At 43.4% G+C, this 14,904-nt stretch overlaps 1 protein-coding gene across 1 annotated transcript in view; it reads left to right on the top strand.

Moving 5' to 3' along the window:
• Positions 1-14,904, top strand: part of PELI2 (pellino E3 ubiquitin protein ligase family member 2) — a 65,980-nt gene that overhangs the window by 19,625 nt on the left and 31,451 nt on the right. Inside the window, exon 2 of the mRNA XM_088461602.1 lies at positions 8,100-8,229. Coding sequence (XP_088317728.1) covers positions 8,100-8,229 — 130 coding nt within the window. The remainder of the gene's footprint in view (positions 1-8,099; positions 8,230-14,904) is intronic.

Below are 14,904 nucleotides of genomic sequence, written 5' to 3' on the forward strand. Positions count from 1 at the left end.
GGAGGGGTTAGGCACTCCTAAAGGAGGGTTAGGGGGGGAGATTAGGGTTACATAAACACCGTTCGGGATTTTCACCCATGTCGGGATTTGAACCGCCAGCCATGGGACCCCGGTGGTGTTGGAGAAATTTGTGCCAGCAGTCCCATGATATTCCGGGACTCAACCCGGAGTTTCAGTGTAAGCTCTTCTCGGTGCAGCTTACAGATGTGTCCACATACATCTTATCCACTTGCGCATTAAACAGCCCTTCTAGTCGTGCCATGCCATACTGTGACTCGGTAACGTCTTTTCCTATGACTATTTACCTTCAAATTTTTCTTGACAATGATATGTGGCATACCTATATTCTGTGTGCAACTGCTGCTGTATTTGCATGCAAAATGCTACGTTACAGTGTCACAGCCGCTGACAGTGCAGCATAGAATTTCACATGTAGATATAACCGCAGTTGCACACAGAATATAGACATGCCGCATATAATTTTAATCAGCAGAAGCTGCTTGTGTGTCCTATTCGCATAGCTTTGCACATTTTGAAGGTAAAAAATTGCACGGAAAGATGCACGACGAGCATGCATTATGTTTAATGCGACTTGTAGCGCACGGAGGTAAGATTTATGTGGACACGTCTGTACCTTCTCCCAAATAAGTATGTTTCCTGGGCACGGGAAAAATACAATGTGAGGGTTGGTTTATTCCAAAATTATTTACCAAGATGGTCTCTTCTTTAATTATTAAACCCAAATAACTGATTTAAGTTAGTTTTAGCTGAACAGAAAGTTATCTGCGCAGTTACTTTCTCCTGGCTGACTTGTACAGATTTCATATTTTAACACATTGCCAAACCTTTTCATGTAGGCCTATTGTCAGCTGACAGTAATGTGGTGGACACTAGCAGTTCTTATTTTCTTAGGCTCACAAAGCCTTGCAGGATAAAGAGATTAAATACAGGAAAATGATGTAAGCAAGAATCTGTTTGTTAATTAAAATTGAATGCATAATCTTCATTGAGCTCGCTAGATATCTAGCATGTGCTTAAGCCACTTACCCTGAAACATGCTAAAAAAAAGGTTTTGGCTCCATTTCCAAAAACTATCCAAAGAGTGTGTTTAGTATCAGTGTTAGCAAAACCTGCTGGCAGGCACTCTGACTGAATCTGTAGAGTAGGGATCTTTACATGGAATAAATTGGCTATGGTAGCAAGGCTTACAGGAGTGCCACTGTTTTGTCTATCTGAAAGTTTTATATGACAGACTTCAAATAATGCAATCTAAGACCGTAAAATTCACTTGGCGCAAACACAGGTTAAAAATAGTTGATCCTATATGTTAGATCACATCTATGTGTGAAAGAAAAATAAAAAAATACCTTAACTGGTGAAATCGCCAACAAATCAATTAATACAGAGCGTAATGGTGGGTACACACTGGGCGATATTACTGAGCGACTGCACGATTACGACATCGTAATCGTGCAATCGCTCAGTAATCGTGCACTTTTATGTCGGAAACGACCAGCGATGCGCACTCCCGCTGGTCGTTTCCGACATTGTCCATCGCCTGAACATGCAGCACAATCTGACGACCTCATCAGGTTGCTGCATGTTGGGGAATGGGAGAGAGAGCCTGGCGCTGAACGATATCGTTAATGATATCGTTCAGCGGCTGTGCTCAATGTCATGAACGACATTGAGCACAGCCTTCCGGGGACACACTACACGATATCGCTCAGGGAGCATATCGTGTAGTGTGTACGCACCTTAAGACCAAAGAAGGCGTACTCCAAACAGGGATAGTCTGCCCTAGTGGGTACATGTCCTTGTAGTCTCAGTTTAAAATTCCAGAAAAAACTTAACTAGTTCCACTTGTAGTACGCCAGAACAGGAACTCTTTATACTCTCTCCAATTAGGAATTCCATATGCAAAAAAAGGAGAGAGGATCCACAATAGTAAAATACCGTGATTTTAATTATACCAAGTAGAATAAACTAGATGTCAAAGCACAGTACATACTATAATCGATAAAAATACAATTGATAAAAGCATGTGTATTGCTAAAATCCACCAATAGTAGATATTCAAGGCGTACCAAAAGAAATGGGTGTATTAGAATACACCTATACTCTCATATCGGTAATCCACACCTCCCGGGATCAGGAATCTGTAGACCTGAGTCGGCACAGGATTAATTCCTCAAGACAGGATGGATAGGCTTGCATCTGGTCACCAACGCGTTTCAAATCAAGTGGTGTCTTTATCAAGGTGTAATGTCATGGTGGTGAGAGCCAGCCTAAATACCTTCTTCACCAGCATGAAACAGAGTACCACGAATGGTTCTAGCCTGACACTCCTACTGTCAAGCAGCATCCCAATGGGGGCATCCACATTGCCTTCTGTCACCACCAATCAGAGCAACTGCCTGGGAGACGTAGACAGCTGCACCAAGATCGTCCATCGTAGGAGTGTCGAGCTAGAACCATTCGTGGTTAAATCACACTATTTTTTTACCTAATGTGTTTGCGTAAAGTGAATTTTATTATCTTAGATTGCACTACTTTTGGGGTGTCTTTAGGGACCACCCTATTTCACTTTTTAGCAACAACTCTGAAGCGCAGCTTCCCAACTTTTACATAAAATCTCAAATAATCTACACTAGAAATTTATGACTTAGGAGACCATTTATCAATGAGTTTTATTATATACAACGGGTGATGAACCTCATTGCATATGATAATTGTGCTCCAGCCAATCAGCTCCGAACTGTCATCTGTTTGAAAAATGACAGTTGGGAGCTGATTGGCTGAAGCACCATTTTATATACATGAGATTTAAAACTCGTTGCGTATGATGAAACTCATTGATAAATGGGCCCCTTAATGTTCATGACATAAATTAGATTTACAGCACAGTGGTCAGCGCCGCTGCCTCCTAGGTCCCTAGTCAGAATTGAATCCATTGCTAGCTGCGTGGAGACTAAAACACTCAGACAACCTCTGAGGAACTACACATCCCAGCATTCCCTATCAGCAATAATATTGCATTTTGGTAAAGAGTTTGTCACTCATAACAGTCTGGTACTTCAGTTGATAAATCTGGGGGAAAGGAATGTACATGGTAAAGAACTGGTTGAGGGATGGCAAAAAGAGTAGTCTAACATTTGCAGTTAGGGCTAAAGTTGAAGTTGTTGGTGTTCCACAGGGATGGGTGCTGGGCCTGTCCTTATTAATGAAGACTGAGATTAAAGAGGACTGGCATATAGATGACAGCAGGGTAGTGGCACACAGTACCAGGCAGTGGTGGCATAAGAAAATCTAATCCTGGGATTCCTTGAAAGGGCCATGAATGCACATAAAGCAAACATTGTCCTAAGTAGGTATAAGTACCATGGGGAAGATTATCTATGCTGTGATATCTTGAAATATCAGTTGTAGTGTTGCTTAGGTTACTACAATAGGGATTTAAGAGAATTAAAGTTTTCAGATATGAGCTACCTCCTCAATACTGGGCATTGAAGTGTTTAAAATTTCAAAAGGTGTGAAAAATAAAGGTTTATTGTTTTTTGGGTGGGGGACTAGTTAGCGGCAAGCTAATCCAATTTTAGAAAGCAATTCTTTACTGTTCTGGTATATAAATCTTGGCCGTACCTTACCATGTGGCGGAGATGGCAGCAAATTCACGAACATGATGTAAACCTTTTTGTCCTTTATTTTAGCCAACCATAGTAACCATGTGTAACATTTGGGTCATTCTCAGTGACCGTGGTCCATTTGTGGTCACACCCTGCGTTATTTTGCTAATTGGCCAACATCGCTGCACATCAAACAGCATGACTTACCAATGTAAGACAGCTTGTGCTTTTCATGGGTAGTGCCAAGTTTAGACCCTTAATAGAGTTCCATTTATAAAGGTTTAATTTTGCTCATCTGAATGTTTATATAATTGAGCCGTATATGCCTCATAATGAATTCTAGTATATCTATGGTACTTTGTTAGTTTAAATCTGTTATGCTGAGTTGGTACTGAATCCGGAAGTGTGCCCATTATCTGACACAGTGAATATTTAGTGCTAGAGTATCAGACTGGAATATGCTGTTTGAACTACTAGGTGTGGAAGAAAATGAGAGAAATGGCACCATCATTCTGAGAATACGAACCTCGTACATCATCTTCTCCCTTTTCAGGTGTTGCCCCTTTCCAGTCATTCTCTGAATGAAATAAAACTATTTAGAATCTGAGTTTTTGTGCAAACAGATTCGATGACTAAACATAATAACATTCCTGTTTTTGTGTGTTAATAAATAATGAATGGCCATAGCAGATGTGAGTGCCTGGCCCTGTTAAGCTTACAATCCAGTCTGAGAGGCTCTGAATAGAACATCTGTTCTGTCAACTTCTTGCAGGAACACATTGTTTCTACAGTTAACACTTTGTATTTTTTATGGTAGGAAACAAGTCTTCTATGTTTTGTTTACTGTGTATATTGTGATAAAAACACAGGAAAAGTTGTAAAAAGGAGCTGTGTGCCCTAGGTTCCTGGCTTTTGTCTGGTGGACAGAAGCTTATTGGCAACATTGATTGTCCGAGTGCCTGTCGGTTGCTAGTCTCAGTCTCTCACTACCTGGGGAACAAGCAGCAGGCCTGTTGAGAGAAACTGATTAGTGTCTGGAAGTACTGTAGTTTTGTGAGGAACATTGTGTCCTTCCACTCTTATGGTGCATACACACGGTTAAATTGTAGGACGATATTAACAATATTGTTCATATCCATTTTTTGCCCCTTTCCAACCCCCAAACGACGGACAATGTGCGGGCACAGATGGTCGATAACGATAATGACCATCGCCCGTGCATGCAGTGCATGGGGGTTGGTGGTGTGCTGGATGATCGATATCGATCATCCAGCACATGCATGACGATCAGACAACATTGTCTGATCTGACGTGTGTATGCACTATTAGAGAGGGAATCATTTAGTTTAGTTAGAGCCAGATAGGCTAGGCTATTCAAAATTTATTTGCAGTATAAAGATAAATAAAACATAGAAGGTAAGCTGGGCGTGGACAGCCACGGGGGGGAGAAGGAGGAGAGGAGGAGGAGTGTTAGGGGCTCCTGGGGGAGTTGGTGTTAGGTACCCCCCTGGGAGGGTTGGGGTTAGACTAGGGAAAGGGGGGGTTAGGGACAGGCACCCCCGGGGGGACGTTAGGGTTAGGCACCCCTAAGGGAGGGTTAGTGGGGGGGTTAGGTTAGTAAATAGTTGAAATACTTGCATATCAGAATCTTCACTGCCGGTCTTATATATATATATATATATATATATATATATATATATATATATATATATATATATATATATATATATATATATACACACATATAAACTCTTTGGTCTGACAGTGTTCATGATGATATAAGCATCTTTGCAGTATATACTTGTTTTAGCTTTCTATTTGTATTGGAGACAGGCAATCTCCAATTCTGCAAGTTGGCAGCTGCATCCTCTGAGCCATACTCACCACAGGTCCCCACCAGGCGCCAAGGTTATTTTGTGATTAAATTTTCACGCTTGTATTGGAATTGGACCTCCGCTGATTGGTGAAGGATTGCCTTCTCTGATGAGGTCATGCTTTCTGCTTCATCAAACGGATGGACGTTGGCGTGTCAGGCGAGAAACATCGGAAAACAAACTCCCTGCAACCATTGCTGGGAGAACACAAGCTAGGTGACAGTGTTTATGGTCTGGGGAATGTTTTCATGGCATTCTCTGGGCCCACTCATGCATATGGAAGGCACCCTCAACTGATTTTGTTTATGAATCTATCCTTGCAGAGCACGTACACCCACACATGCTGATTGTCTTCCCTGAGGCGGATGGGATCTTCCAGCAAGACAATGCGATATGTTACACGGCTAGAAATGTCCGACAGTGGTTGAACGCACATGACTGAGACTTCCAAGTACTTCCCTGGCCCCCTAATTCCCTGGACTTGAACCCAATTGAGCATCTGTGGGACTACCTCGATCATTGTGTTCGCACTATGGATACTCCACCACCTTCCCTCCAGCAGCTGTGGGATACACCGCATCAACCTAACAGCACCTTATTGAGTCACCCCCAGCCAGCCTGTCTAGTTGCAGCACACGGCGGTTACTGTGGCTATTAGCTGGTGGTCATAATGATGTGACTCAACTGTGTATACTTAGGGGGTGTCTAGGCCCACCCTGTAGCATTCCCCCCCCCCTCTAATGTTGATGACCCATACAACATTATGATACATATTCCAATCACCCATGTAGCTTTTGATCCCCCTTTGTGGTGTAACACAGTTCTGTAATGGCATTAAAGCCCCAACCCAGTGGCTTTAGATACTCTGTTGCCCCTCACATATATATAATATTAGTGTGCAGCGGAGCGTGGGACATGCAGGTCAGAGGGGACCGATCACAGTCCCCTCTGAGCAGGAGTAGCAGAGCTGAGCTCCTGCATCACTCAGTAGGGGATCAGCCGCTCTATAAGCCTGCCCTATCTGCAGAGATCAGCAATCTAATGTTCAGAGGGGAATTATAGTTCGCCTCCAAGCTCTTTTGAAGTTTTGCTACTTGCCCGGCGATCACAAGGCATTCTGGGATGTACATGTGATGTCAGCGGTCACACAGATGGCTAATGTCACAGCCCAGTCCCTTCAGGAAGAGGTAATACATTTTTCTGACTCCAGTAAGCATACTGACAACACCAGGGTAGGAGCAGCCTTCCATCCTATGCGACTGCGTCACAGAGAGCCCTCCAGTCTGTGTTTGCGAGGGAAGCGACCACATCGGGCAAGTTGTTAATCAAAATAAACTGACCTGTCAGGAGTCTCAATGTTAGAACAAATGAGAATGGACATTATAGGTGGCAAAAACTGTGAGTTCTGCCCCTGAATGACTCTGGAGGTCTTCCTGAGTGATGGGATGGTTTCTGAATGTGTATTTTTGTAAATAAACCAGTAAAGGTGAATTACCGTCTGCTCTCTAGTGCAGCTGTTCATGTTGAAACACTCTGAAGAAGTCTTCCCTGTGACATGTTCTGTGCTGCTTGTCTGAATGTGACTTCCCAATGAATCCCTCACCATATCAATGACTTCCTTTGTACTTCTGCTGCAGGTCTTCCTTTGTTACAACACGCTTTGTCTTATTGTAGTGCTTAAACTGCGTGTGGCGGTGGAATTCCATGTATGTTTTGACTCTGAAATCTCCTCATCTAAAACACGTACAGGAAAAAAGGGCACCTCAGTTTTCATCCCTGTTTTCCATCTCTCTCACGGATCAGTAATTGTATAGTAACAAACTAATGTACCTTGTGTTGTTGTTCTGCAAGTAAAGCAAGTCTGGTCAGCGCCCACCTGAAGAGCAGACGTAGGTGCATCAGACAGGGTGATCTAGAGTTCTAATAAAACTATAGATATGTTTTTAGTGACTTTTTATTTATTTTTCAAAACTGCCACAGTGCTTTCCATATTTGCTTTGTGCTATGAATACAAAGCATCGATAATGAAATCCGATATTGGTTTTCCATGGTTTTTTTTTTTTTACTATGCTTTATTCATACACTGTACATTGCTGTAGTATTTTTTATTTTTTTTGGTGCCATATAATTTTTATTTACACAACATTCTTTACACCTTGCATCTTGGGGTGCTGACTACATGTGGTGGTCTGTCACATTAAGATCAGGTAAAGGTAGTTTTTTTTTTTTTTTAAGATGACCATTTATTGCCTTGTATTTGCCCTTTTTCATGCTTTTGAACCTTGTCTTTATATGATCAGGCAGATGTTGCTTTTTTTTGTTGTTGCTGTAGATGAGACTCCAGTGTACTCTCTGCTTTGCATGTTGTATCCAGTCAGCCACCTTTTGTGCCGTTTTTCAGCTGCAACAAAGATGACTGAGAAGTGCACCATGAAAGAGAGAGGATTTAGTGAAAATCATGCACGACAATATTTAAATGTTTGCAGTGCCCATGTTTGGTGTGTGTGTTTGTAGTATAATATGGTCATACTCATTAGTCACGTCATAAAATGGCTTTTGTTACCTGTACTGTGCTAAGGCTTTTCTCTATTCCTTGTAGGTACAATGGCTGCCTCCCTAACGGAGACAGAGGAAGGCGGAAAAGTAGATTTGCACTCTATAAGCGGCCTAAATCAAATGGTGTCAGAGCCAGCACCGTACACGTGATTTCAACTCCACAGGCTTCTAAGGTAGGTGACCATTTTGGATTTTACTTTTATTCCTCCATGCCTTCAATTATTAAATGTAATGTTGAAATACAAGTGGCACATGGTAGTAGTCCCCCAGCACCTTTTTTGAAAGACCCTTAATTCTATTTCAGCATTAACCTAGAATTCCAGCGCCCCAATTTGTGGGCTGCATGCAGCCCTCCAGCCCAGACGTTTGTTCTGGCAGCTGTACATTGATTTTCCTACTTGCTGGTCTCCACTACATAGCTGTGGACATACTACTGTGGCCAGCACTCTGCATTGCTCATATTTCCTGGTGGCTCACAAGTTTGCAGAGGCAAGAGCCTGCATGCCAGCGGCCCATAAGAGCCTACTCAGTAATTCGGTTCAACAACGTGGAAATCCCCATTGGCTTGAATGTGCAAAATTTTGTGTAAAATGTGGTGGTCTAAATCATTATTTGCATTTTATCTAGATCTATAGATAATTATATTTTATTTATTACCAGTTATTTATATAGCGCACACATATTCCGCAGCGCTTTACAGAGAATAGTTGGCCATTCACATCAGTCCCTGCCCCAGTGGAGCTTACAAACTATGTTCCCTATCACATGCACATACACACTAGAGTTAATTTTATGTTTTGGAGCCAATTGACCTACCAGTATATTTTTGGAGTACCCGGAGGAAACACACGCAAGCACAGGGAGAATATAAAAACAGGGCCGTAGTGGGAATCGAACCCACGACCTCAGTGCTGTGAGGCAGTAACGCTAACCATTACACAGTCTGTGCTGCCCTATTATTTCTCTTAACATTTAATGTGGGACCCCTATTTATCAGATTGCAAATCAAAACTCTCAAAATGTAGTGCTCCGCAATGGAAATAAACCTGCAAGGTACCATACATGGAGCGTTAGAATTGAATAGAATATTTTTTAGGCCTTTAAAAGAAGATGGACTGTAATATCTGGTCTATCCATACTTGTCTGTTTGCTAAGTAATGTGCTCTGTAAACGTAGCAGACTTATTTTTATTACTTTACTATTATATTGTCTCTCAGCTTACACTGTTTCGTCATGCGTTTCTTGCTACCATTGTATTTTCAGTTTGTCTTTTTTGGAATAACCGAATATGGTTGTGCTACATACAAAAGTGCTTTGTAGTAGCTGTTAGGTACAGTATTGAGCACATTTACATACTTCTTTTACACATTTACCAACAGAAAACTAAAGCCGGGTACACACTAAACGATCGGTCGCTCTGATCCTCCGGATCGGACACCATATCGGGCAAATCATCTATTGTGTGCCCGTATGTCGCTGACTATGCGGTCCCGTGTGTCAGCGACATCCTCCGTCGGCCCTGCATGCAAGTCTGACGGGCGGTATCGTTCGTGGGGGCCATGCTGCTCACTAGGTCGGACGATGTCTAGTGTGTACCGGCCTTAAGCGGGAGAAGTATCAAACAATGAGGTGGAGTAGCTGCCCATAGCCACCAATCAGCTTTGAGGTAGCATTTATCAAGCACACTCTATAAAAGGATAGGTACAAACTGATAGGTTGCTATGGGTAACTTCTCCACTATCTCGCTTCTTCACTCTTTTCACTGCTTCATACACACCCCCAAAAAAGTGGCATGTGTAATGCATTTTAATGGTTAACTAAAAAAGGGGATGTGAAGCTAGCTTCCAGTGATCTGGTATCCCCGTATATATTCAAATCTCTTACAAATGAGACTGAAGGCACAAGTATACAGTATACATACAGCATTTGTTTATGTAACTTGTCATAATGTGTCTTCAGAATGTGCCAAATGATTGATCAAAGCTGTGGGGGTCAGTGTTGTATAATAGAGGAGGAGTGTGAAAGTCTGTAACCTTTTAATGAAGATATAGGTCAGAGAGCTAACTACTTCAAGAGATCTGTGCTGGTTATTTTCCAAAGTATCTTTAAGAGGACATAAACCAGGCTTTGATAATATACATATACTATTTTTATATATGAAGCTGAATCTCTGAGATACTATTATCTATACTGCATGTGTTTATCTATTTTTCTTCTAACGACACAGATGATGAGAATTCACCCTGGTACTCTGTGTCTGTGCCCTGTGTCTTTACCAGTGGTTCTCAAACTCTGTCCTCAGGACCCCACACAGTTCACGTTTCCCAAGTCACCCAGCAGGTGCACAGGTGTAGTCATTACTCACTGACACATTTTAAAAGATTCACAGGTGAAACTAATCATTTCCTTTCGGATTCTGTGAGGAGACCTGGAAAACATGCACTGTTTAGGGTCCTGAGGGCTGAGTTTGAGAACCTGTGGTTTATAACACTGTGAACCCCACTGGGACATTTACAACACAACCTGTGGATTTGTGTTGGGTAACAATACTCACTAGATAGTGGAAAGTGTGTGCTTACTTTATATCCTGCATATTAATACTACATTGAACTAATTATGGACCATTTAAACATTAACTGCATATATGTGGCCATAAATAAGTTTTAGACTCTCGCTTGCTGGTGTCGGTAGCTTGCAGTTTGTCTGTAAGTCGTTACCTGCATGCCTGGGCGTCAGCAGATTATATTCCGGTTGATGAGAACTGCTCACTGTTCTATATATAGAGGAGTGTTGAGTCTTTGTGATATGAAAAGTGTGAAATGATCTATTTTGGGGCAGACTTTTTATCTTGCCTTCTGCTAAGCATTTATGTTAAATTCTCTATCTTGGTCCTGGTTACAAGATATCCCAAAGTGTGGTATGATCACATAAATAACATTGTGATGGAATGAACCATAATACAGTCCATAATGCTATACAGTGAGGTTCCTATCCTTAACCTTGCTTTCTAATTATTTATGTTGCTCTATCATCTACTACGGTAGCAACACATACACGAATTAGTAATCTCATTGCAATATCAAATAGGTTGCAAAAGTCCCATATTTTCTAACACTAGAATATTTACAGACTGATTTAGCATTGCACATAAGTACTTCTATGGCATTTTGTGTTCTTCAGGTGGGTCAGAAACAAGGGCTTGTTAGGCACAAGGGTGTCTCCTATTTAGGGTGCACATACATTTTTCAATACGTTTGTTGCAAAATGTTGACTTTGCTATATATGGGTATAAATGTAAGTGTAGCTCTCCCTCCCTTGTTCGTGGCTAGGGGTTGAGGCGGTGAAGTGATTCTCAGCTGATCGTGTAGTAATGCTTAGAAATCTCCCCACCCCAACACTGGCTACCTTGTAGGTTGAAACAAAAAGTACAAGAGAATGCATAAACACACTGTACTATGACCCTCCAAGCTGATTCACATGCTGAGAACCCCTGGTATAACATGGGGGGCGAGCTGCAAACAATTGGTATGTAGCATAGAATACTAGTTGCTAAAGGAAATACTTTTTACAGCATTCCACTTCTCTGTACAGTGCTATGGTCAGATAACATTGGTTACAATAAAGTACATAACAAGAAACAAGCCTTGGAAGAGCTACCATCTATTAGGACTGATGGGGAGTGATCCGAGTATACCAGTTTTGGACCCCACATCACTATTGTCATCACCACAAGTTTTGCCTCACACTCCCTATAGGTGCGCAGGAAAGCTTTTGTGATGTGTGGTCTACCGTAAAGGACTGATGTGCAGACAAGTATTTGACGCTTGGTGGCACATCGCAGGGAATTTTATGCTTCAACAGATTTGGTACCATTATTGGTGTAAAAATGTCCTGTAGTTCTCGTTCTTCAGCTACAAAGACCTTTTCTCCACTTCACATATGACACAGCTGTCAGCAATTCCACACGTCCGTGTGTGTGTGTGTGTGTGTCCGAACTAGGAGTAATATGTAGAGATGACCATTGGAGGGGTGTCCTTTCATGGTTACCATCGATGGGTCTATCGGTGGTTACCATAGATGGCACAAAAAAACATTGATTGTTTGCACCCCGCGATGGCCACCTCTGCGGTGGGGAACGGCGGGCCGCGGGCCAATCAAAAACAGTGCATTGGGGCGGGGTGGCTACATTCCGTCCTGTCCAGGGGAAAAAAAAAATAGTTTCTCTTTCATCCACTAGGGGACACTGGAGGTGCTTACGCTGGGGTATAGAGGCGTGGATAGCTGGAGCTTGCACTTTAAAATTTAGAAGTGTGAAGCTCCTCCCCCTCTATGCCCCACCAGCCCTCAGTTTAGAAAATGTGCCGTCGGTGCTGGTCACAATCTGCTGTGCTCCAGCAGGTCACACAATTATTTATTTCTTTTATTTTACACTATTATTTATATTTTGTTTATTATTTTAAAACATCTTTTACATTATTTTTCAAGTACCCTTCGCCACCTCTATAAAGGTGGGGTCCGGGTTACTGGCACCCTGTTAACCTCCTGGGTTACAGGAAGGAGTGTGCAGTACAAAAGCATCTGACAGCTCCTTACTGCCGCACACACACACAGCACAGACTGCCTCCAGGAAGCAGGGAGGAGAAGTGCTGTTCAGAAGAGCCATCCAGGGGAGCGCAGTGAGTACAGATCACTTGCACTTTCCCCGACTCCTGCCCCGCCGCCAGCAGTGAATTCAGAGAAAGCTATAAGCACTGCTCAATGTTTATGCTTATCCCCTCTCCCCGCTGATGAGCGCGACTAGCTGCTCCTTCTCAGCGGGGCTAGCGCAGGGGGGAGGTTATGCTGCAGCGTGGTGGCCATTTTCTAGTCCCTCGGACTTGAGGAGAAAGGGGGCGGAGCCTAATAGCGCGGGCTCCCTATCTATTTAACCAGGCAGTAGCTGTTACAGCAGCGTGGGGGCTGCGTTTAACCTGTTGTTTGCCTGCATCTCTCCACCACAGGTAGTGTGCAGGCACATGCAGAAGGCTGATTCTCCTGTCTACATCCCTGGCAAGAGGCTGTGAGTAACACTGGGGTGTCAGTGCAGGGCATCTAATCTGTGGGAGGGGGTACCTCTTCCTCTGTGTCCCAACCTGCCTTCTGTTTTATTTCTAATCACTACTGTGTCTGGGTGACTGTTGTTTATCCATGTCGAACAAAACAAAAGCGGCTCAAAAGATGTTTGTCTGTTCTAAATGTAACAACAAACTATCTAAGCCGCATGCCACTGGGTCCACGTTATGTGATGCTTGTATAACAATTGATCCAACGATGGCTATTTCTGACTCAGTTGCTCCGCCATGGTAGGAGTTATGTCAGACTTAACGTCTGAGTTAGCTGAGGCACGCAAGTCTCAACCTCCCTGGGTGGCGGGGCTAACCAAGTCTCTAAACACCTTGGTACAGGTTATGGGCACTGTGGCATCCGCACCCTCCACTTCCTACCAGAGACCTAAGCGTTCTCTGAGCGTTATCCAGTCAGAGGAGTCGGAGGAAGAATTCCTTACTATGGAGGATACCGAAGAAGGGGAATTGGAGGTTGCATTACAGGACAATCCTCAGGAGTTAGAGTCCACCTCTACCGGGGTGGAATCTTTAATATTGGCGGTCAGAAAGACTCTCAATTTACCTGAGGATATAATTCCCCCATCACAGGAGTTTGAATTATTTAACGAAAACCCGAAGAGCTCTGCAGTTTTTCAGTTCTCGCAGCAACTTCAGCAACAGCTCTCGGTAGCTTGGAAACAGCCGGATAAGAGGTTCCAGATTCCGCGCCGGTTTTCATCTAGTTACCCTTTTCCTTCATCCATGATGGAAAAGTGGGAAACCCCTCCTCCAGTAGATGCGTCTGTCTCCCGTCTCTCAAAGAAAACAGCACTCCCAGTACCAGGAGCTACAGTTCTAAAAGACCCGTCGGATCGTAAGTTGGAGACAACGCTAAGATCAATTTATACAGCAGCGGGTGCTCAACTCAGGCCCACACTTGTTACCGCTTGGGTTAACAAGGCTGTGGTTTCCTGGGCCGATCAATTGATTACAGGATTGGACTCGGGTAATTCCAGAGCAGAGTTACGTCTACTAGCAGAACACATCCATGAATCTGCAGTTTACATGGGAGAAGCTTCAAAGGATATCAGTCAGATTAGTGCTCGCATATCTGCTTCAGCGATTTCGGCCTGCAGAGCCCTCTGGCTACGCGCTTGGCAAGCGGACGCAGAATCTAAGCGTGCGGTGAAAAGTCTACCATTCACTGGCGACATGCTGTTCGGGCCGGAATTAGACAAATGGATATCCCAAGCCACAGGGGGTAAGTCTTCCTTCCTCCGTCAGCTGCTTCGGCTCCCAGAAGAATTTACACGGGACCTTCGTTTAATTCCTTTCGGGCTCCACATTCCTTTCGTGGTAGGACCAGAGGTGCGCCCACGCAACCAAGAGGTGGCAGAGGTAGAGGTCGTCCACACACGGTTGCTCGTAGACCAGAGCCTAAACTAGCTGAGAAACAAGTGGCATGACGGTCTTCCGTCCCACCTGGGACAATCTGCAGTGGGAGGTCGCCTGCAAAGATTTCAACAAGTTTGGAACCAGACTTCTACAGAATCATGGATCCAAAGACTAATTACCCTGGGGTACCGAATAGATTTCGAGATCTCCCCTCCACCTCGGTTCTTCACTACAAGTCTGCCAATACAGGCAGAAAGAGCCAAGGTTCTACAGGAGGCTATCCAGTCTCTAGTAGTATCTTCTGTGATAGTTCCAGTTCCGGAACTTCAACGAGGTATGGGGTTTTACTCAAACCTGTTTGTAGTACCC

This window comes from Taudactylus pleione, unplaced genomic scaffold, assembly GCF_031769625.1.
Source record: "Taudactylus pleione unplaced genomic scaffold, aTauple2 ptg001075l, whole genome shotgun sequence".
In the NCBI taxonomy this organism is placed as follows: Eukaryota; Metazoa; Chordata; class Amphibia; order Anura; family Myobatrachidae; genus Taudactylus; species Taudactylus pleione.